The following is a 24218-nucleotide window of genomic DNA, read 5'->3' on the forward strand; positions in this document are numbered from 1 at the left end:
ACCAGTGAATTGGAAACCAAACGAACCCGAAGCAAAGGGTCTTTTATTCAATGCACCGAAGTAGCTGCACTAGAGCAATTTATGTCAGTAGAGGGCGAAGGTGAACTAGAAACCGAAAAGCCTGGAAAGTATTTTTACTGTAGCCACTGGGGCGCATCAGTCAGGCAATCAATCCTTTAAATAAGCTATTTAGTAGATTCTTTGGGGAGCATAAACAAAAATAATGCAACACAGTAACTCGCTTCTAAGTGCAAATAGTGAGCCAGTTTAGAAGCGGTGCACAAGTGCCCAGGTATTTATACAAGAATGGTAAACACAAAGATGAAAGAATCAGAAACACTGTGACCCACGGTCCTGGTGGTGAACAAGAGTGCTGTTTGCCAAACGCGGAGCTGAAAGTCTGTCTGGTTTCAGGGCACTGAGAAATCTAGTTTTACTCAACATGGCAGCAAGAGGCATCGGGGAGTTTAGGGCTCGGAACAAATGCATAGGGCTCGGAACAAATGCAGCATTCCCCCTTCAGATTTAAGGAAGATTGGTTTGGGCCAAGTCCTAGCTGTCATGTTTGGCAGATAGAATTCTGTCTGGGCTTTATTTATCAGTTATCTAGTCAGTGAATTAGTAGTGCATGCTGTGCAAAATAAACAGTTTATATTTTTCAAGGCTTGGAATGGTTAATAGTTTGGTATTACTGAACACAAAACATATGAGAGTGATACGGACTGTAAAATTTAGAAACCAATCATAATGGAGACCTTCCCTCGGTTACACATACCAGCAGCTATAACACCAAATGGTTTGAATTAAGCTCAGATGTCCTGCCAAATTACACCAGAGCTGTGGTCATTAGGTCTGTCCAGAACAAATGATGCAGTCTGGAAGCACACAAGGGGAGCTCTGTGGAAGCAGTGATGAACAAACAGCAAACAGCTGGGAGAACTCTGATGCAAAATTTTGGTCTCACATCTGTAGATTAGTTTTCCTATGGCCTGCTATAAGACCTGGGGCTGTCTGCACAGTCCAGACCCAAACTAGGCTCATTCATGCCTTTCAACTTCTAAAGTGGACAAGGAGTGTCACCTAGGCCACATCTGTAGCCACAAGATCAAATGCAAACCTATTAAGTGAAGGGAAAGGTGTCTTGATTTAGGAACAAAGCTAGTAAAATAGAAATAAATCATGTTTTCAATATAAATGTTCTGTCTCCTGTTCACAAGAAATTTATGCTCTTATTTTTACCGCAAACATATCTGGCATTTGGTGAATTCTAAAGCTACAGTTAGCAGAGCATTCAATTATTCCTTTAAAGTGGCTCTTACTCATAGTATCATCTAAGCAAATGCTACTGTTTCTGCTCTTTGTTCAGATGTTCCTTCAAAGACATACAGTAAGTGACAAATATCAAATACAGATAGGAAAGCCATTTAGACAGACTTTTATTTACTTCATGAGAAAAGTGGATTTTTTTTATTCAACTTTTTCATTCCAAGGTTATTTCCATAAAGAAATGAGTATTATCAGACTTCTATAGCATGAGAAAAAGACATGACGAAATTTTCTTTAGCTGCAACAAAGTGGCTACCTAGGGAGAAAAAGAGAATGAGAGCAAGAGAAAGAGTGTGCGGTCATTTTGCAGCCATGAATTAAAATAGTCAGCATTCAGTGCAGTGAAACTTCTCACCTAAGTGATAGCCCTAGAGGTTACTTATCATTAATATTTCTGCCAGAACACACTCACCCAATGTGCAGGAGAAAAGAAGCCTCTCAATCAGTGTTGCAGCAGAAATGGAGTTCAGACACCAGAGTAAGCAGATGCTACTTCAAGGCTGTCTGCGCCTATCTCCTTAGACATCAGCAGCTGCATCTGTGTTACACACATTGCTGCAGCAGTGATGCACCATGACGGTGGAAAGTGCCGTAAAAACAACTGTTGCTGCCACCGGCATTCACTGGGAAGTTCCAATGGTTAAGTCATGATAATGGCTTAATATGGTTAATAGTCATGATAAATTAATAAAAATATTTCAGTATAAGTTAATGCTCTTTCCTGGCAGTGCATTACTCTGCTTTAACTAGTTTCTGAAGTCAGGCTCAATGCTTGATATAGAGATTTTCTTGCTGAGGACAGGCATGTTTGCTTGTGGAACATGTTCTGCCAGTGTGTCTGGAGCATACATCCATTGGCTCTGGTAAAGGAGCTCAAGTGTAAAATCTCAGGTCTATTGTTTCTCCAAAGGAGTGAGAGAACAGTTCGTTATCTTACTGAGCTTCAGGGTATAGTCCTGAAGTAACAATGGCACTTCTCTTAAACTTCCTTTGGGTAAAGGAGCACATAACTTACTTGGAAAGGAGAGGAAAAAAAAATCTTAACCCTTTGAGGTTCATCTGGCTGTTTATAGCAAGCTAGCTGAGTGGTTTCTCTAGACCAGGGCAGGTTTATTACCTATTTAACTTAGAGGGTAACCTTGTCTGGTATGAACAGCCTCACATGACGAATAACAATAAAATACCTTTGGAGATTTATTTCCTTGACATACATAATTAACATTCAAAAACTCCGACTTCAAAGAAGAATCTGAAAATAAAATATTGGTATGAGAAGGACTACTAAATACTTATGATGTAAAAGTTGAACTCCAAAATAGTTTTCCTTATTGAGTTAACCAACAGCAATAATTTCATTCCTTGGAAGACTAAGGTCTGCTGTTCACCTTGTACTTATATGCAGAACTTCATCGTCATGGCTGCAATAGCTTGCCTGAAATCATTTGGGATCCATCCTCCATGGGTAGGCAATTATGACAGCGTTTAAAAGTAGCAGCAAAATGTATAGATTACTTTTTTTGGCTGTAAGGAGGACTAACAATGTATGTTACCATTTTGGTATGTGCCCGAATAAGCAATAAATATTACCTTTTAGATATACTAGAGAAACTTTCAGATTCGCATTATCTACCAAAGAGATTTCTTTCTCCTAGGGTGGAATTACTGATGCTAGGAAAGCAGTCAGCTTGAGGTTTCAACTTTTCTATTTCTTCTCTGTAGAGGAACACTAGAGATGCAAAATAGGACAGTTAGATATAAATGGGGGCAGATATTTTCCCCTTTTGTTGCAAGGATTTTATTACATTTTCACCACTGGCACCATTCTTTTGTAGAAGAAAATTTGGCAAACCATGTTCCAATAAAGATGCTTATCTGTTAGAATTGAGTTTCACCTTCTCAGAGCAACAGTGTTTTCTTTAGCACTGTGCAATCTGCATGAGGAAAGATGTTCTCTGGAATGCTGTGCAATGAACGCGTGTTAATTTCACTGCTAACTCTTGTTTGTTTTTCATGCAGTGGTAACTCACAGTTCACATCTGAGGACATTGTATGTCCCGTGAACCAAGAGAATAAGGTAGAACATGTACTTATCAAGGTTACCGAAAAAGGAGAGGAGCACCCTGGCCTTTCTTCTCACTCTTCCATCCTAGTAATCTGACCAAAAATTACCCCTTTAAAAAGCAGGTGCAGCTTTTGAAAAAAGCTGTTGCAGCTTAAAAAGCAGGCACCAGAAGGAATGTCAGCAACCAGTGGCATGGTGAGAAGAGGGATGTACATGCTCTGCCTATTCCCTGGCTTTGCTAGCCCACTGAAGAAGGGAGAGGTAGCAGTGGGAGATATGGTGGTGGCTTGGGAGCTGTGAAGGCTGGATGAGACTGCCTTCCTCAGGAATGCTCCTTACATCTTCTTCCCCAAGAGGCTTGGCTTCTTGAGATGTTGTAAGCCTGAGGGAGGGAGGAGTGTAGCACAGAAGTTTGCTTCTCTGTACGTGTTTGGATGAAACCCCCTTCTAGTTCTGACAACACCTCATGTGGCAACCTTGACTCTTCATGGTAGTCAAAAGAACTGTTTACAGAGAATGAAGTAGAGTGGATTTAGTTCATGTATTTCTGAGACAAAATGAGCCAGCAGACAATTATATTCCCAACTAAATGAAATGAAAAATAGTAGCCAGGACACATACCACAGAACTATGCCTCTTTAACCCTTTTCCCTCTTCTATCACTACTTATTACCTGGTTTCCTAGAGTTCTGAATGGCTCAGTTTGATTTTCTGTGACAGTGCTTCTCAAAACAGCATGGATGGAAGAGACTTGCCTAATGTTTTCAAATTGCTTAGGAGTCAACAGTCATACTCTGCCTCCCTATGCTGACAATGAATCTTGAAATTGCATTTGGCTTTTTTTTTTTTCTTTGTTGCTACAGATACAAAGGTTTTAAAGGCAACTGCTCAGTTTCCTTCATTGAGCAGTTCAGAGCCCTCCACCAGTGCAATAAGTACTGTGAGATGCTGGGGCTGAAATCTCTACGAACCACTCATCAAAAACAGAAGAAAGCGACATCCATTAAAAGCAAAAATCCACCAAACTCATCAACTGTAAAGAAAACAGTGCCCAAGAAGGCAAGAGAACCTAGAGACTTCATTTCTTCGGAGTACTGAGTTGCACTGTTCATCTTGTGGAAACTCTCAAGGACATGTAGTAGTGATAGGCACCAGCAATCTGGTAGGGAGATAATTTTAGTCTTTTGCCTTATGACATTATTTTGAAGTCATCCTGATGCTGATGTCAGCAACAAAAAAAAAAGGAGCTGATTCTATGGTCTTGGTACCTGAGATTTAACAGCGGGACAAGGTTTTGAAGACAACCCTTCTATGAACCGGTATCTGCACATTTTGAGTCATGGACATTGAGTACCCCACATGTCACTGGAGAACATCATCCCTTCTATGTTTCTGTGCCTGTGACCCTGTGGGTTCAGCTGCTATGTAAACATCAATATATTTAAGATGCCACTTACTAAAAATTTTGCAGTGTTCTTGCTCAAGCTGCTATAGAATAGTTGTTTTCTTTCCCAGATTTTTGCATATTGTGATCCTACTATAATCCTATTCTTGCATTTTTTTCTCCCACTTACATGTCTTTTAATACAGGACAAGACCATTCATGATTGGACATATCTGCCTTCTGCTCTCCACAAAATTAGCTAGCATCTTTTAAGGTCTTCACAAAAGGATGCCATCAGCTTAAAGATGGGCAACTTGTGTGATTCTTGCTTTCCTTGCTTTCCATACAAGCTTCCTTGAATCTACAGTTAACCCCATGGCATGGTACTGTTGTGCTTGCACCAATCCTATTGCAGTATAAAGGTCTGGAGTCTGCATGTTGCCAAACAGCTATCATCTGAAATAAGCCGTTACATACAGAGGGTATTTCAGTACATTGCAGCAATTTCAACTAGAATAAGTACAATGACTTGTCTGTGTAGCATAGCTTTGTTTTTTTTAAGGAACATGACAGGTGCCCTGTGCCAGTACCTGTCTACTGGAGTCCTGATTTATCCAAAATGGCTAGGCAGGGCAAAAATTGAAAAAAGATACTGTGTTCTATTAAACTTAAGTGTAGCTTATGTGGAAATTTGCAGCCCGAGAAGGGAACTAGGCATGTCAGAGGGCTGCAACATGTTTACTGGAGATGGTAGTTGAAAACCCAACCTGCAGTGCCTAACACAGCATACAGACACTGAAAATTGTTGATTTCTTACCCCTGTGTGATTACTAAATCACAGTAACCAGAAACCAGTACCTGTGTGGAAGAGTCCCCTCAGTGCTAAGGAAGATAAAAGTGATCTCAGACTAGGTTCTGCTTTGTATTGATAAACAGTGGGTGCCAAATAAGAGATAAACTGTTGGGGACTAGCTGACATTAGGGACAGAAATTCATCTGACTGCAATGCTGATGTAACATATAGGCTTGTCATCCTGGGCTCCCTTTACAGCTAACGGAGGTCTTCTCAATGGAATTTAGAGCAAAGTGCAGGTCATCTGAAAAACAAACATTTAGAAATAGGTTAGATTAACTGTGCCAAAAAACAGCCTATGTCTCTCCGTTGAGGGAAAAGGAAGCAATGTTAGACAGACATCTGCATTTTAAATTCCTGCTGTTACATGGGATGAAGTTCTCTGGACTTGCTCAGAAACATTTGAGTTTTTAATAGTTTCCTGCTAACTTAGGTGGAGGAGGCTAACTACAAAATAATATTGCATAAATTAGGATGATATTGTAGTCCAAGTAAAATTAAATGTATGAAAGACTATTTGAAAGATGAGTTTTTAATCAGAAAATGCCAAAGAAAGGTGAAAACTTTGAGTATGACTGAAATCTGGGTCAAAACACTTACAGTGTACTGAGGATGGGAAGCCATTCATATTATTCACCATTTTAAAATAAAGGTGAACAACAATGCCATGGTGCTGCAGAGAATCTGAAGCATCATGAGAGAATGGAAGCAGAAAAGTATACAGAGCAGAAGTTTTGAAGGAGTTATCAAAAAAAGCAGGCAGAGGGAGATATGGCACAGATGAAGCAGATGGTCTCGCTGATACTGGCTGTGCTGTAGGGAGGAGGTTTCCCCGGGGAAGTCCCACTGTTCTGGTGTCTCAGTTGTTCAAACCAGGGTCAGTCTGAGTTTACCCACATCTCTTGCTCAGCCAAAAGGAAGTTGTTGCGTGTGAGAGAACAAGACACCATGCATGGCCAGACAGCACACCTCACAATGGGGATGGCAGTAAGCTAGTTTCCACTACCACTTGACAATCATCAGTGCATCATTTATTTGAGTCTAGATTCTGTACTCTGCTGATGCTTATTGCTTCTCGCACTTCTGGCTAGCTTTGTTGGGAAGAGGTGTTAGGAATGGGGCATATCAGGCATTCTGTCACATTGCAGCTGGAAGTGTTGTGTCAGTCAGAGGCATGAACATCAGTGCCAGGCAGTCAGCATGAAGCTGGCCACCCAGCCTGGGAGACTGTTAGGCCAACACTGTGTGTCAGTGGGCTTAGCTCAGTAGTCCTTTCCCCTTCTGTGGTGGTGGGAGATGGTCTCAACAACAGCTCTGCTCCTGACAGCTTTCCATCAATGGAGAGTGCCAATATGGGAAGGACAGTTTACCACAGGTCTTTCCAGTTCTTCTGTAGCCATGGATGTCAGCAGTGGGCTGGACAATGTAACACACCCCAGTTATGAGCCTGCTTGCTCATCAAAGCCAAGGGATGGTGTAAGAAGCCTGCATTAAAAAAGTGAGGTCTGGTGTAGCTATTGCACTCAAATTCCCTCTAAATCAAAAAACACTAAAACTAGAGAAGACTCACTTGGGGGTTATTTCCTGATGTAGATGCTGCATGTGTGTATGTTTGCAGGCCACCTTTACTTTACGTACGGTACTCCTGTCTGTCTGTCACGTGGGACCTGAAAAGTGGTTCCCTAGCTTTTTGAAGTAGACGGTTTCTGGTTGTTCAAGAAATACCAGGTTTCTTGATAGTGGCGTGTAGCATGTTTGGGAAGGAAATTTGCTCCCATTTCCCCTGTTAAGTGTTCTGCTTCCTGGTATTTCTCATCTCTAAGAGACAGGGCACTGGGAAACCAATGGTCCCCCACCCCCACAACTCCTGGGAATTAGTTTTGTTGATATTTCATGCCTGTGTAAAAACATCACCTTACTCCATTAACCTAGTGTGTTCGGTACTGTTGACAAAGAATATTATCCTTGTCTGGAAAGATGGAGGTCTGGATGATGCAAGGGACTAAGCTCAGATTGATTCTTGGAGCAGAGCACCCATCTGTGACCATATTCCATCCCTGCAGTTTGCAGAATCGAGTCATAACTTCATTCTTTATTCATTAATCAAAAACTTGGAGAAAAAGTAGTTTACACCTGTTGGCCAAAATAAGCACAGCAGAAACCATAGATCTGAATGAGGATGTTTATGCCCCATGTGTCCATGGAACACAATACAATGAAAGGCTCTGTGCCCTGTTTTGCCCTCTAAAGAAAATATGATGATGTTCTTGTCCTCTGGCAATGAGCATAAATAAATCTTCCTCTGTAGGGAACTGTCCTCCAAGCTCACTGATGGAGCATTAATTAAGAACTGGAGTTCAAGGTCCTTAGGGCAGCAAGGAGGGCACACAGCAAGCTCACTGCCCTGGACTTCAGGGGAGCAGACTTTGGCCTCTTCAGGGATCTGCTTGGTAGAGTACCATGGGATAAAGCCCTGGAGGGAAGAGGGGCCCAAGAAAGATTGTTAATATGCAAGGATCACCTCCTCTAAGCTCAGGAGACATGTGTCCCAACCGAGGAAGTTGGGCAAAAACACCAGGAGGCCTGCATGGATGAAGAAGGAGTTCCAGACAAAGCCAAACACAAAAAGGAGGCCTGCATGTGTGAAGATAGAGCTCCTGGACAAAGCCAAACACAAAAAAGAAGCCTACAGAGGGCGGAAGCAGAGAGGAGTAGTCAGAAGGAGTACAGAGAAATTGTCCGAGCAGCCAGGGATCAGCTTAGCAAAGCTAAAGTCCTGATAGAATTAAACCTGGCCAGGGACATCAAATGCAACAAGAAAAGCTTCTATAGGTGGTAAAAGGAAGACTAGGGAAAGTGTGGTCCCTCTCTGGAAGGAAACAGTAGATCTGGTTATCCAGGATATGGAGAAGGCTGAGGTAACTAATGACTTTTTTGCCTCAGTCTCTACTGGCAAATGTTCCAGCCACACCACCCAAGTCACAGAAAGTGAAGACAGGGACTAGAAGAACAAAGAACTGCCTACTGTAAGAGATCAGGTTTGTGACTATCTAAGGAAGCCGAAGGTGCACAAGTCCATGGGACCTCATGAGATGCATCCATGGGTCCAGAGGGAACTGGTGGATGAAGCTGCTAAGCCACTATTCATCATATATGCCAACCATATCCTGGACTGCATCAAAAGAAGTGTGACCAGCAGGCTGAGGGAAGTGATTCTACTCTGCCCTGGTGAGACCCCCACCTGCAGTACTGTGTTTGGCTCTGGGGCCCGCAACATATGAAGGACATGGTCCTGTTGGAGTGAGTCCAGAGGAGGCCACGGAGATGATCAGAGGCTGGAGCACCTCTCTTATGAAGACAGGCTGAAAGAGCTGGCGTTGTTCAGCATGGAGAAGAGATGGCTCCATGAAGACCTTCCAGTACCTAAATGGAGGCCTACAAGAAAGCTGGAGAGGGACTTTTTACAGGGGCATGTAGTGATAGGACAAGGGGAAATGGTTTTAAACAAAAAGAGGGTACATTTAAATTAGATAGTAGGAAGAAATTCTTCACTGTGAGGGTGATGAGGCACTGGCAGAGGTTGCCCAGAGCAGCTGTGGGTGCCCCGTCCCTGGCAGTGCCCAAGGCCAGGCTGGACAGGCCTTGGAGCCACCTGGTCTGGCGGAAGGTGTCCCTGCCCATGGCAGGGGGTTGGAATTAGATAATCTTTTAAGGTCCCTTTCAACCCTGTTTTGAGGGATTTTAAATTCTTCATTCATTTTTCAACTAGACTTGAGATCTGTACTCAAAAGCTAATTTTAATTTTCTTATTGATCTCACAGGGTAAATGTGTACCTGGAGCATTATAACATAACAAGCCATCGTATTTGGATTTAATAGACATAGACCCAGATAAAATGCATCCACTGCTCAGGATTTTATTGAACATATTTTGTTTGTTAATAGACATATTACATTGCTGATATATTACAACACTGTGTGAGTCACAATCCCTGAATTTCTGTCAGTAGAAAGTCTAACTGATGATAATAGGAAACCCTGGAAATACACTGGTTTAAAGCAGTCATTTTTCTGTAATAGAACAAAAGCTTCAATTATAATAATGTCACATGATCCTGTTAAAATTCAGTTATTGCCCTTGATTTCAGCTACATGTGCAATTACATTGAAATAATTATACATTAATAGCTATCAAAAGTAGAAAATGCTTGACTGATTACCTCAGGTTAAAGCCATCTTGACAAATTTTAACCTTGCTCGGTTGTGGTATTCAGATGATTGCTCTTTGGCATATCTAAGGGAAGTAAAGAATCGAGTCTTTGCCTTTTATTTGTTTCCTTGTTGCCCCATTCTCTTTTACACTTGCTGAGCTGTCTGTTCTGCCCCTCTGTCTGTCTTGTTTGACATGCAGGAACCCTGTGGAAGGAATATCATGTCTATGCAGGTCCCTCTCAAAAACATCCACAATTCCTTACTGATGTTTCTGAATCATTACAGAAAGAATTTAAAATTTATATAGTCTGATAGTGACAGAGAGAGAGCTCCAGTGTGCATGACAGAAACTGATGGGAAATGCTGATTAACAGACTGTTTGTCTGCCCATGTCTAAATTTTCATGTCATAATTGTAAAATATTTTGCTAATAATTGCTATTCTTTGTAGACCAATAACTAGCCACTTCACCCACCTTAGTCTTGCTGTTACAGAAAATACGTATATACACTGTATCAGGAAGTATTTCCTGGTTATCTGAAAAAAAATGAAAGCTGAGTGCATCTAAACTCAACTTCATACAAAGGTATGACCAAGAAGTCAGACTGGTAGAAAGAAAGTTTGGTCCTATTTTTGTTGATTGACTTCAATGGCAGAAGAAAGATTCACCTGGTAGAACTATGGTTTTCCTTGCTGTATCTGTGTTACCAATATGCATCAGCTGGATGTCTGCAAAATCATAAGCAGTGAAATAATAATTATCAGTAGGGTAAACACTATTCTCACTGGGCTCTAGATTTAATGGTGCACTGAGATGAATGAGAGAAACAGCTACCTGTTTTACAGACAGTGTTTTAATCTGAGCCAAAGTCTGCTTTTGCCTTTTATGTAAGGGAACCAAAGCATGTCTTTGTGAACAAGTCAAATAAATATGTATTCTAATCTCAGCAGACACATCAGCAAAGCAGAAACTGGAACCCCTTTCTTGAAGGAGCACTTAGAGATTAATTCTTGCTGCTAGCAGTTGTGTTATCATATTAATAAATATTATTAAGCACACACAAAATGAATGAATTGCACTGTGTCCTGACAGGAATTTTAAGAAGTTATGCTTTTCGTAGGGCACCGCTGTAATTTAGGCTGAAGCACTAATGCTTTGTGATTTAAATTCTATTACACAGACTAGCAATGATAAAACACTCAAGAACTGAGTCAATAAAGCTTCTACAGGATGTTTCTTCTTGTTCAAAAGTAGTAATCTCATGAATAGCCTATAGGTATTGGCTTTTTAGATGCATGTGTCCCTATATATAAACTGATAATTGTGTCTACTCTTTCACAGTTTTTAAGTGCTTTAAAAAACATATGAGTTCCAGTGGTAATGTTTTTTCAAAAAGACCTAAGTGATTTCAGTGTATAAGTCCATACTCACGAAATATTAGACACATAACTCTTGAGTTACCTTTTTTCAAAAAATTGTCTGTAACCCTTAGAACTGCTAGATTAGTGGAAGCTGGCATCCTCAGTCCCTTTTGAAACAGAACCTTCAGTAGATTTGAAAATGACAAACTGAACTTGGAAGTGTTCAATAGTAGCAGTAAATGAATCAGAGTACATCAGTCCTCCACAGATTCAAGAAGACAGCTTGCAGTTTTGAAAACCAGTACACAGTTGCTGGGAATCAGCTGTAGACTCTGGTTCCAGTTTTAGGTCTTAAATAACAATCTCACCCACAAGGAGAAAGTCAGTGGGTATAGAAAACAGTCAGCCTGGTCCTGAAATATGAGAAGGTGTGTCTGGAGTGCAGGATTGTCTCTAGAACTGGAAAATTGAGAAACTTAACCAAAATGTCTGCAGCATTTTTTAATCTGTGCAGGAAGATAGATCCTTGCCTCAGAAGTTAGATTAGTCTTCATTTCAAGTTTCCAAATTTAAAAAGCCAGACTTCTGAGTTTTAGGATTTGAACCTGTGACTGACTAGCCTTGGATGAGTAGATCATTGCAGTGCCATGATACATATTCCCGGTTCTTATGCATACACCTGCTTTACAAATTGCTCAGCCCCAGGTCTCCAGAGGGTGCAGCTTCAGAAGGCAGCTGATATATTTTGAATGCTGTGCCTTGAATATTTATCTACTTCAAGGAGATGTAAGATGGAGGACCCCATTAGAAAACAGGCAGTGTGTTTCCCAATCCATTAATTATACCACATAGCAAGAGAAAATTGTATGCAGTTCTTATTGGAGCAGCTTCTTAGTATAACTCCCGCAGCTTAACATCACTTATCCTTACAGTGAACTGCAGGGATGCAGCTCCATTTCTCTTCAAGAAACTTCAGTGTATCTAATACTTGTGTGGGAGTTGTAAAGGTCATGTTGCTCTGCAATATAAGCTTCAGTAAATAACTTTCATTTTTGAATTTTAAGAGCACAGCAGTAAAAAAGTAATAGAGAGAGAGAATTAATCTACACTGCCATCCTGCCACAGAGCACCAGGGGAAGTTTAGGAACTGTTTGCCCACATGGAAGTTTTACTAAATATTTTAAATTGATTTTGCTTTAGTGACATTACCAGTAGAAGTTGGGGAGCCTGTACTGCCATTCCACCACTGGAGTACCAGCAATGGTGATTCGTGTTTCGCATCTCTAAAAGAGTGAATGATGTGGATGGAAAAAGCTGTGACGACATTGCAAATTGTAGAGCTAGTCCAAAATGCCAGACCTGATCTCCAGCTCTTTCTGTTGGTACAATATGGATATTGTACTCAAGCAAGCAGCACACGAATCTTAGTGAGTGGGAGGAGAGAAACAGCATAAGATGTTCTTCAAATAAGAAAAAACACAGTGCCAGTGATCGGGAGAAGGGCAAGCATGACTGGTACAGGCTCCCCAGAAAGCACTGTGGGCGTGGTGAGGGAGAGAAGGGACTCAATGTCTCTCTTAATCAAAGGTTGAGAAGAAAAGTAGCTGCTCCAAAAACATTCCACAGAGGTCCTTGCAGTCAAGGTCACTTTTGCTTTCCTCCTGCAAAGCCAGAGAAAAGAGTTCCAGCACTTTTGCCCACCCCTGCCCCACAACTCACCTGCAGAAAGATTCCTTCAGCTAGAAGTTCATTCTCAGCAAAGGGCTTTTGAAAAGTAAGCCATAATTCTCTGCAGCTGTGCTGATTTCACTGTGAGTCTGCCATAAAATATTGTGGGTGTGAAATTACTGTGATTTACTGAGTCTTGGACAGCGGGAGAATATTGGCTTTGGGGGCCTTTCTATTGCTGCTGGATTCTGGCTGTGTTTATGGGTGACTGAGGCTGCTTATTTTGAAATGGTGGAAGAACAATGTCCCTTGTTAGTGTTTATCCTTAGTGGTCTTACAGATGCCCAGTCTGTGCCAGATGTTTTGGATCTGGCCCACTACCTCATTCTTTCCAATTCATTTATTTGCTCCTTTCAGACAAAGAATAGGGCTCAACCTTATGCTATGGGGCAGCCCAGCCCTCAGCCTTCCCTTTTCACCCTTTTCACAAGAACCTGCAGCCTTTTTCTTTTTATGCAGCTAAAAGGTCACTACATGGACCATATTCACTTTCCCCCAAACACACAGCAGATATGCATTTGGTCTTGTGGTATGGGTGCCCATGGGATCAGATGACGAGAGCTGCTTGTTTGCTATGGATACATTTGTGCCATGTACATGGCGGCACAGTGTATCACAGATGTAATTTGGTGATGTGACAGGTCCATATTGACTGACATAACAGGATGGGCTTGTCATCAGGACCCAGCAGAAAGCCTTCGTGGCACAGACCAAAAAGCTGGTACTGGTGCTACAGAAAGGTGCTTGAATGAGCTTCCTATAAAACGTAGGAAACATCAGAAGGGAGGAATAACATCAGGATGTTTCTGTCCATCTGTTCATGCTTTATCTACTAGCCAACATTAAGATTTATTGTTCCTGAAGGCAAAACTGGATCAGGGAAGAAGAGGCGAATGGGTGTAATACTGCTGGAAGGATGAGGTCAGGGAAGTGGTAAAGCGGTGGATAAGCATCTGGCACAAGTCTCTCAAAAGAAACTTTGTGTCCCTTGGAACAATGTTAAAGGGATCAGGAGCACAGATGGTGGTCTCCTCTACCCTCCCAGTTAGAGAAAGGGGTTTGAGAAAAAGGAGATGAATTGAACAGGTGAATGACTGGCTGCATAGCTGGTGCCATGCTCAAGGTCTCACCTTCCAATACCATTTGCTTTGTCCCAGCGCTCATATGTCCACTGTTGCACTTCCACCTCTCCTCCGCCTCCTCTACCATTGCCCCTGCTCCTTCCCCTTCTCTCTTACTGTGCCTGATGTTTATTTGGGGCAGCAGGGTTGAAAGAGGGAACTTTTTCTAGGTAGTGAGCTTTATCTTCTTCCTCTCGCAAAAGCTATTCTGCACTAATTTATCACAAGGCTACTGGATTACTCTATTCAGTCACCTTTTATTGCTGTATCAGATACCTGCACAGAAGGACAGTGCAGGTTTTCAGAGCAGATGGTTGCAAGAGGAAATTGTGAATGCAAAGAGTGATTAGGATACATACAAGGTTTAGGAAACTGATTCCGGCTTCCTCTGTGAAGACCTGTTGTGTTATTATAATTTGAAGTACTGAGAATTCTGTTTAAAATATCTAGACTGGAACTCAATTTTAATATACAACACTGTAGTTCTTCCATTAATTTGCAGCAGTGAACATTGCTCATGACTGTTCCATGGCAATAACTCATGGAAGAAAACAAGGTTTAGAGAATAAAATTAGGTAATTAATTCACTGAAGATGTGGGAGACACTGTGTAACAAAATCAGTTTACATAATCTACAAATGATAAATTTCACATATTCATGTATGCTTTCTTCCAGCAGCACACTACATGTCACAGCCAGAGGAAGCTTTCTATTCATTATGCATGACTGGTTACTTAGCACTAGAAGTCAGAGGAAAGATGGAGTTTGGAACATGCTGGTGAATATTAAGGTTACCACTCTCATTGCAAACTGGAGTGCAACATTCTGTAAGCCTAAATCCTGGAATATTCAATGGGATTTAGGCTTCTTAGTGCAGTGTTGGTGCATGGCTTTCATTAAGCCCTTTGAAAGTTCCTACAGGTGATTCCTGTTTTTTACAGTAGTTTTCAGAAGAATTTCTATGAGGAAATTGTGACCATTCCCAAAACAATAGTAGGTTTAGAATATAAGACAATGGACTTGAGTGTGGTGCTCAAATCATACATACAGTTGTGACATGAAAGGGAGCAAAGCCAAATGCAGTTGAAACCTGAATAAATGATGTTTCAAGTTAGAGGTAACAGCTTTTTATCAGAATTTTGGAAAGTGTTCCAACTGAAAAATGTCATGACATCTCAGTCAATTAATGTTCCAAATGTCTATTTTAATTTGGTGCCAAAATAAGAGTCAGAGTTTCACTACATCAGTTAATTGGCTTCAGTATTCTATTGTCCTGATCAATTCAACAGGAAAAAGAAAACCCCAAGCTGGCCTTGTTTTTCAGAGGTAATCACAACCCCATTGATTCCAATGAAATCCACATTCCTAATGATGACATTATAATGATGATTCCTTAAGATGACTCATGCTTTGCAATGGGAATCTGGAATCATTTGTAGTGGACTATGTATTTCCCACATATTATGGTGCTTTTGCTTACAAAAGACAGAGCAGTCATCCGGACATACATGTAAAAAGGTTATTTATTGCTCAGCACAGTAGGAAAATGTATTGCTACAGCTCACATATTTTTCTGATTTGATGTCTTGTCTACTCATAGCTATTTAGTGTGATAATGGCGTTTGATAGACTGGACACAAACACCATTGTCACACTCCACAGCTCTGGTAGTAGTAGATCATTAGTTCACGGAAGAATTAATATACACACATTCCAGACTTCAGCATGGGGGCTTCAAAGATCTGCAAAACACAGAGAAAAGACAATGTTTATGCATATTTATACATGGTAAATCAGGATTCTCATCAGGAAGTGGGATTTTGAATTCTGAATTTCTTTGAGGTGGATATTTTGTTGCAGCTAGCTGTAGTAATCTAAAAGCTAAGTAGGCAAAGAAGATGGGCAGGCACCTTGAGAAAGTAATCGGTTCCTGTCCTAAGGGACAAATTTATGAAGGGAGGGATGATTCATTTTCTGCAAGGACTGGTGTCTTTCTCTTATTAGAGATGGCTCAGCCTGACTTTTATAGAGCTGTCTTAGACCTGAGGAATCATGATGCTAAATATTGTATTTGTTTTCCATATACTTGTTTTTACCAACATTCTAGAGCTAGCCTGCTTACAGCAAGTTGGTCTGTACCCGTAGTCCCACTTCACCTGTTTTATTCAATGCAAGTTCTTCTATCACATGTCAACACCTATCTGACAGTGAATTAAGCACTTTAACTAACATACGTCATTCTGGTGTTTCATTTCTTCCCAGGACAGTTTTTTTTAGTTTAATAGGATAGAGCATGTTTCTGTGTTTAGTCTGCAAGTATAATAACATTTCTGCACATCCTCAGTGAGTATAAAAAATCTGCAGAACATCCTGTTCATCAGGAGTGGACCAAGAGCACACAAATGGTAACTGAGGATTCCATGATGCACAGTGATTTGCAAAACCATGGAAATTCAGTTATGTGCCGTCTTCGCATCTAAATGCTGCAGAGAAGCAGAGCAAACAGAGAAAGGGGAGCACAGGGAACAAAGGAAGTTAGAAACCTTGGGTGCTTGAGTGAACAGTAGTAGCCTTTGTCTCTTACTCTTCCGTGTGTCTGGGTTTTCCTCAGTCTATGAAGACTGTCAACTAGTGTGATCATCTATGAAAGATCTATTGGATATTAACTGGAAGAACACTGACCTGTGCAGGTAGAATGTAGCTTTGTGAAAGTGCAAGCCAGCTTGTGAATGCTCATTAATAGGAATGGCAAAATAATATTAGAAACTAATAGATAACGGTAATGAAGTTGTCTAACTTGAAGAAAGAAAAAAAATAAAAAGGAAAAGAACATGAGACGGACCACAGTATGAAGTTCCTTTACTCCCATGGAACTGGTAAAAATCTTTCAAAGAGAGCAAAGTATGTTAAACATTAATGTTCCATTTTGCCTGATTCGGGGTAGATTTTATATATGCTGAGTACTGAAATGTTTTTTGTAGCTACTGAAAACTTGAACTTTCTGACTTTAAAAAGAATGCTGTATGGACTGGTTAGAAGCTTCATGGGAGGGGATGGATTGAGAATGGAACGTCTTGCTATAACACTTTTCAACTATCCCTCTCATTTTTTTTTTTTTAAGCTGAGTAAATGAGCTCCCATTTTTACATATTCGGGAGCATTTGCTACCCATATGTAATAAAACTAGACTCTCCAATAGTCTTCTGGATCTGGTTGCATTTTAGCAAAGAATATTAAGCAAGTTAAAGCATTCAAAAAGGTAGACTTTCAGATCCTCTGAGAGCTCCTCTTATGGGTTTAGCCTTCCTGTCAATCTCATTTTGTATCTTCCCTAATTCACTGCCCTGGTGATGTGTCACTGCCACACATTAATAGCCTTACTGCCTCTGCTTTATTCTCAGTCTGCTGTCAGCACTCCCATCATGCATTCAAGCTGAGAAACAAGAGTGAGCGCCACAAAACTCTATATCAACTGTTTGTAAAATCTGAATGTATCAGGTATGTATGCTGAATGTGGTACAACTATGGAGGAAAGTCACCTTTCTGTACTTGTTGAGACTAAGTGGTTGCCATCTGAAATACCAGCTTTTGTGAGTAGGAGAGGCAGTCCCTGGCTTGAGTCAGGGCGTGCTGCAATTTGTGAGATGTGCAGCAGCTCTGAGTGCCCCAAAGTAAGAGACTGTGTATAGGCAGCTACCACTAGGTCAGCTGAAGCACTGGAGCTTGTGGGGAGTAGAACATGGCTCTCTGAAGGAAATGATCCAGGGAAGAATCTGCTCTCCAGATGAGGTGCAGGTTGAGGGCAACTGCAGACAGTGGAAGGAGCTGTAACAGGAAATTATTACAGGTAAGGACGTAGGGCTCCCAAATACAGATGTTTATATGCAGACTATCGGGTAGGGAAATTTAGCTCATTCTATTCTACAGCACCAAAAATTGAAGTGCTAGGAGAGTGGAGACATTAATGCACACAAACGAGCTGGCTGCCTACATGTACTGAATACACCTGAACCACCAGCATACCTGCACAGCATAACAGGTATTTCCTCTCCAATCCTTACCTTTTGATCCAACTTTGTGTATTTTCTGGATCTTTTTCTTAAATGTAATCTAATTCAACCAGTGTTGATCAGTCACTGCAGACTCATTAAGGCTCTGGACCAATTTAGCTACAGATTTGCAAGTACATCTAATCAAACCTCAGTGGAAGTATGAACTGGCAGTAGCTCAGCTGAGTCCTGAGTGGCCCTTGGCTGGTAAATAGCAGACAAATGAACCTTCACTGACTGGTTACCAGGTCAGACTGTTCTGTATTTCAAACATGATTATTACTACTGCTCTTTCATTCCCATCCTTGTCAAAGAAGCAAACCTGTAGGTGCTTGGGCAGGGCTGAAACTTTTCCGAGTGCTTTTCAACTTTCACTTATTTTGTCTGTGTTTTGAGTCTGCACGTGCTGCAGAGGGAAGGAGTTGTGCACTTGAACACATACACAGAACTGCCAGGCAGATTTGCAGATCCATAGATCAGGCCACTGTGCAATTACAGCTATGAAGGAGACATCTCTCAAGGAAGGAAAGTAGCTGCAGCACACCCTGTGCATCAAAGTGGCGCTGAGTCTTTTGAAATAATGATAGCAAGTACACAGTCACATCCTGAACATACTTTGCTTAGACAGGATGCAGTTTGCAGCTATAGACCTGAGGTCCATGAGGCTATTTTTAATAAAAGTGCCTATTCTATACCTGCTGAAAATGAGAAATGAATGCCAAAGGAACATGTGCTGTACATTGCTTTCCAATTCATCACAATATTAGGGTTTTTTCCCCTTACCTTTCCCCATGCACATTTTACTCCGCTTTCTCTCTGCAGCAGGGAAGAAGAGTCAGGCAAGATCCTACTCTAATTAAGCTCTCTGAGCAAAAATCTGACAATCACTGGCAGGTATAGTGCAAAGAGCAGTAGCGTCCTGGCAGAAGTGCCTGTAGACTTTCCTGTAAGATGTATATGACAGTATATAGGCAGGCAAATGATGCAGCTGCAAGCAGGTAGTTCTATAGTTCCACAACTACATGGAAGCTTCCAGCAATTAAACAGGAGTATTTCCAGACAAAAGATAATGAAAGAAAGAGAAATAAATGGCCATTAATTTTTAATACTGTAATGGAAACAATGGGAAAGTTACATGTCAGTACAGGGAGAAAGCAAAGTGTAAACATCAGGGAAAAATATATCCAGTTTTTACTTCTCTTCTGCTAGACATTTGTATAAAGAATATTACTGGAATGTTCCGGTTCAGAAGATCATTGTGACAACCAAGAGGGTTTTTCAGAAGTATCTTGATGGATCACAGAACCTGTCCTTTTTGTGTATCTGGACTTGGAAGCATTCCAGTAACCCCAATGAAGTCTAACCAGACTTACTCTCAGCTTTGCCACCTCCTGCCGTGCCCCCCCCCCCCTTTTTTTTTTTAAACAATAAACAATTTAGGGTGGCTTGCCCATTGACAGTAATAAAAGCCTTATGTCTTTAAAAAAGTGCAGACAGAGGTCACTATGTACAAGACATTAAATTCTGTTAAATTATACAGGCAGGCGACAGGCATTGGTGGATATTTTGGTATGCTGAAATGTGTATTATTCAAAATTCACCTGCACTATTTTATTTTTGTTAATACATTTTAGCATTTCCTTTTCCTCACATGAATCAAGCACAGGAAAGCACTTACCATCTGACACAGCTGCCAAATGATCCTCTGGTGTGTTGTTAGGACTTGTCAGAACTGAGATTCTCTTGCACGACATTTTGCTGAATATCACTGTATTCGAATCTTTGGAGGTCTTGTATTGCTTTGACGAGTGCCCAGCAGTGGTCAGCTGTTGAAAGCCTCTGTTTCCAGTGGACAACTTTCCCTCACCCTTTATGGGATCCTGGGGTTTTAAAGTAAACAATTCATTCTCTTTCTGATAAGTCATATTAAAATATTGATCTGGGGGAGGGAGATGGCCCTCACTGCACAGAGCCAGTCACCTTTAGTCAAACAGACTAAGGAATGGAAAAAAAGCTCTGGAATCTCAATTTTCTCTGTCCCTTCAGAGAAAGCGTATGTGGGTAGAGAGTAATGTAAAAATATAGGGTTTTTTTTTCAGCTGCCTGTTCTGCTTAGCCCTGAGACGAGTCTTCATATTAATTGCTTACTTCTTCCAGCAAGACTGATTTCATCAGTTCCTCAGATCACAGTGCTAATCTTACTGTTCACTGCTGGGTCTTACTAATCTTTTTTGCATTTTTTAGTTTTTTTAGCAGTCTTTTATGCTCAGGAAATTTCAGAATTCTCAAAGATCCTGTCACATTTTTAACAGGTTTTACTTTCCAGCACAACTATGAGAAGGGGGAAAAAGGAAGACTTCAGTTAAGCCTTTCTGAACACCAATAGCAAAACCAGGAACTACACACATGTTTCAGAACCTCATCCAGAAAATCAACAACTAGACTGTTGCATAAACCCCAAATTTAGGGCATGATAAATTTAATATTTTTTGTGAAGGCTAGTAAGGGATTTGAATTTGAGACTTCTCTGAACACAAATTGAAGTCACACCTTCAGTACGATAACCTTCCTGATAGTAAAGTAAATAGTATTTCATTGCTTACTTCCATTACTGTGCTTCTATTCCATTAGAATATAAATATTTTGTAATGGTCTTAATTAACAGTATTTTTTTTTTTTTTTGGAAAAGCAAAGTTCTTAATGTAACGTTTCAGAAAAGTGAGGAACCAGGTCACTTTACTGGTTTTGGCTGTATGGATGTGTCTATCCAGCAGTAGAAAACACCATGAAATCAAATCTGGAAAAAAATATGTCTTGCACTCTCCTTGTTTTTCAGTTTTAGTGTAACTAGACCTTCAATAGAACACAAATGCAGCTTCTGTCCTTGTTCATCTAAGGACTTCCCTCACCACTGCCAGGGGAGATGAAATAGGCCAGTCCAGTACAAATGACCTCCAAGAATCAGAGCTCCCCTTTTGTGGGAAGGGTCCTGCACATAATAGATTCAAACACATAATACAATACTGTGTAATGGAAAAAAACCCATGAACTACAAAGTCACTAGAACACCCTCATCTTTACGAGTTTATGGCATGTCTTTTCTCCTTTAGGTTGTCATGTATTTGGACTGCATGGCAAGAACTATCACCTACTGTTTCCTGAAATGCTGTTTTCTAATCACAGTGTATCTCCAGTCTCAAATGCACCAGTAATACAGATAAAAATGACAGCAGTCATGAATAAAAGAAGGTGCTGAACTGTGCTTTCCATGAAACAGCAATAATGAAGCTGCATTTATAGGTTCTTAGCAGTCTTATCACTGCATATACAGTTCAATAGTAGTTTTTTCCCCTTATGAAAAACTCCAGAATTTATAATTCTCAGGGATTTAAAGACACATTTTTATAACCTTAGTTGAAAAAGCAATGTTATTTGCCTCATGTAGATGATCCAACCCCTCCACTGTACCCTTTCCAGTTCTGTTAAAGACTTTAATTAGCAAAAAAGCAAAAATTAATAATGCTAACAGGTGACATTTAATAAGGAAGCAGGGAATTAAATGAGATAGGATAAGAAAAAGAGCACATGAATGAGTTTTAACTTTCAGATTCTGTGCTGTGTAACAGGGTATTGGAGAAACATAGTGAAATTAAAGGTTTTGTAACAACACAATCCTAGTCACTTGCTTTTAGGTTAAAAGTGCCAGTAGTCTGTGCTACCTGACTTCAGGTGCTGTACAAGAAGGGAGACCATGGCTACGTGTCAATCTCAGCTGGCTATGCAGCCATGTGGATGCACTGATACAGTCTCATTTATTATGCTTATAAAGACCTTAACAGGAAGATGACTGGGGAAATTCTAGAATGAATCACTGTCTGCCTGATCACGACATGTCAGACAAAACCAGGATCTATCGAAGTCAAAAGAAACATTTCCACTGACTTCTGAAAGACCAGGATAGCATTACATGTCTGAATAGTTTTAGTGTATGCAGACATATTGCACAGCGGGGCCCAATTGTGCCGTGATTGCTACTACTAATAGACTTCCTTTAATATTAGGAAGAATATACCCCCAGTTACAGCTCTTTTCTTTGGTTAGAGTCCCAGTGGTTAGGGCTTTCCAATGGTGCTCTTAACCTCAGTGTTACCTTCTACCCTCAACCTATTTAGAAAACCCTCCTGAAGCAGGGACTGCTTTTCAATTGGTGTTGATACGGCTGGTTTTTGGTGAAAAGTGTCTCATCTGGGATGTGTATGTGCACACAGTATAAAGATGACAGTTACTACTACTACTACTAGTTCATAGTCTGCCCATATTAGTAGAATCAGGTTTGGGGAAAATATTTACTTAAAAATTACCTGTACAAGTATACCAGAATCCTGGGTGCAAACTCCATATGCCATTCTGAAAATATGGATGTGCATTTTAAGTCTACAGAAGGTATCTTGCAATTTGCTTAATCATAAAAAGAGGGCAAAAGACCTCAAATTAAAAAAACCCAACAACATAGAATGCCACATGTCCAAAAAAAGCAGAGAAAGACTAAAATGTGCTACTTTTAATCACAGAGGAAACACCACTTGGTATTTCTGGGGTTGTGTTTCTGGAAAAAAGCTGTTTTCCTCAAAATGGTGATCTGCAATTATAAATTAAGTACTGCCCACTACACATGGAGCCACTGGTGTGAGTCTGAAACAGCATTGCAACATTTATTACTGTTGAAGACTGGTTTGGGTCCAATTCTTTGAAATTAAATGCCAAATTATTTGGAAATGCCTGAAAAAAAAAAAAAAAGGACTGGTTTGTTTAAATGTTACTAAAGGTGACATAAGGACAAATAATGCAATAAACGTTGCACATTCATCTGAGGGCCAAATTCTTCCCTTGAATATATGTAGATATGACCCCAAGCAAAATTATCTACCTTTGAAGCTGACACTGCTCAGAGCAGGGGACTGGGTCCTGTGACTTCCAAAGGTCCCTTCCAACCTAAATTACTCTGTCATTCTGTGATTTCATCTTCTGTACATAGCTCCTGTTGACTAAGGTGCCACTATACAAAGGACAACATTTGATTTGTATGAGTGTTCTTTCCTACTATTTTTCTTATATGAAATGTGGAGGATACAAAGAGTGAAACAGAAATCTGAGGAATGGATTTCTGTGTGGAAAAGGGAAAGAACAACTCCAAAACTGAAGGAATAATAACTTACCACAGGGGCAAAAATCAGGCTATGTTAAGGAACTTCTTAACACTGGGAAGATTTAACAAACAGTAAGAAGCTATGATTTGGCTCTGCAAAACCGTAATTATTAAATTCTTCAATTAAGAGCAACAATTTTGGCAAAAAAAGGGCTTAACTATTCTGTGCACAAAGATCTTATTAATTTATTAGGAGAATTACTTTACTCTGTTTCGAAATGATACAGGCCTACAAGTGTTTGTGAGTGGTATAAATCCCTTTGGAGGAATAAAGACTCTTTGCAGCTGGTTAGTTTTGATCATGAATACATTACATGTCCAACAAAACTAATTTAAAAAGCCTGTTTGAAAGGGCTTAAAAAACACAGTTTATTTAAAGTAGATTTCAAAAGTCAATTTCACCATTCAGTTCAGACTGATGACTTTCAAATCAGGGTTCATTTACATGGCCTGAAAGAGGGTCACCTGAATCTGTTCTCATTCTTTTTTTCTTTTTCTGTACACTTGAAATCAGAAATTGAATATATGAAAAGAAAAATAACATAGAGAAGGATCATGGTGCACATGTAGAGTAAGTGGGGAGAAGTGAGTGGATTAGGAAGAGTTTTCTCTTCCCCATTTGGATGGCCTAAGACCTCACATTACCCAGAGCTAATTTATCACAAACCTCAGGTTAAATTCAGTTGCAGTTTTGAGGGAGATGAGACCCTCAGCTGAGGAGGGAGTTAGAGCAAAAGATTCCAGTCTGAGAAATCTGATGCTATAAGGTACAGAGGTTTAAAAAAGAACTACTGAGGTACGACTCCAGGGACACGCCACTTCTGCAGTCCTCTGGAATCCTGATATTTAATGATTTTCCTTCCCTAGGTTCCAGCCTCAGAACTGTTGCACTGATGGCCATTTATATACGCAAA

At 40.4% G+C, this 24218-nt stretch overlaps 1 protein-coding gene across 2 annotated transcripts in view; it reads left to right on the forward strand.

The window, feature by feature from the left end:
• Positions 1-18409, forward strand: part of ALPK2 (alpha kinase 2) — a 55328-nt gene extending 36919 nt beyond the window's left edge. Inside the window, exon 10 of one of the 2 annotated variants that reach the window (XM_080371475.1) lies at positions 17451-18409. In XM_080371475.1, coding sequence (XP_080227601.1) covers positions 17451-17499 — 49 coding nt within the window. In that variant the 3' untranslated portion in view covers positions 17500-18409. Of the gene's footprint in view, positions 1-4251; positions 10258-17450 lie in introns of those variants that run through there. The other variant, XM_080371474.1, reaches the window with a different exon arrangement.
• The last annotated feature ends 5809 nt before the right edge of the window (positions 18410-24218 follow it).

The sequence above is a fragment of the Falco punctatus genome, assembly GCF_963210335.1.
Source record: "Falco punctatus genome assembly, chromosome: Z".
Taxonomy (NCBI): domain Eukaryota; kingdom Metazoa; phylum Chordata; class Aves; order Falconiformes; family Falconidae; genus Falco; species Falco punctatus.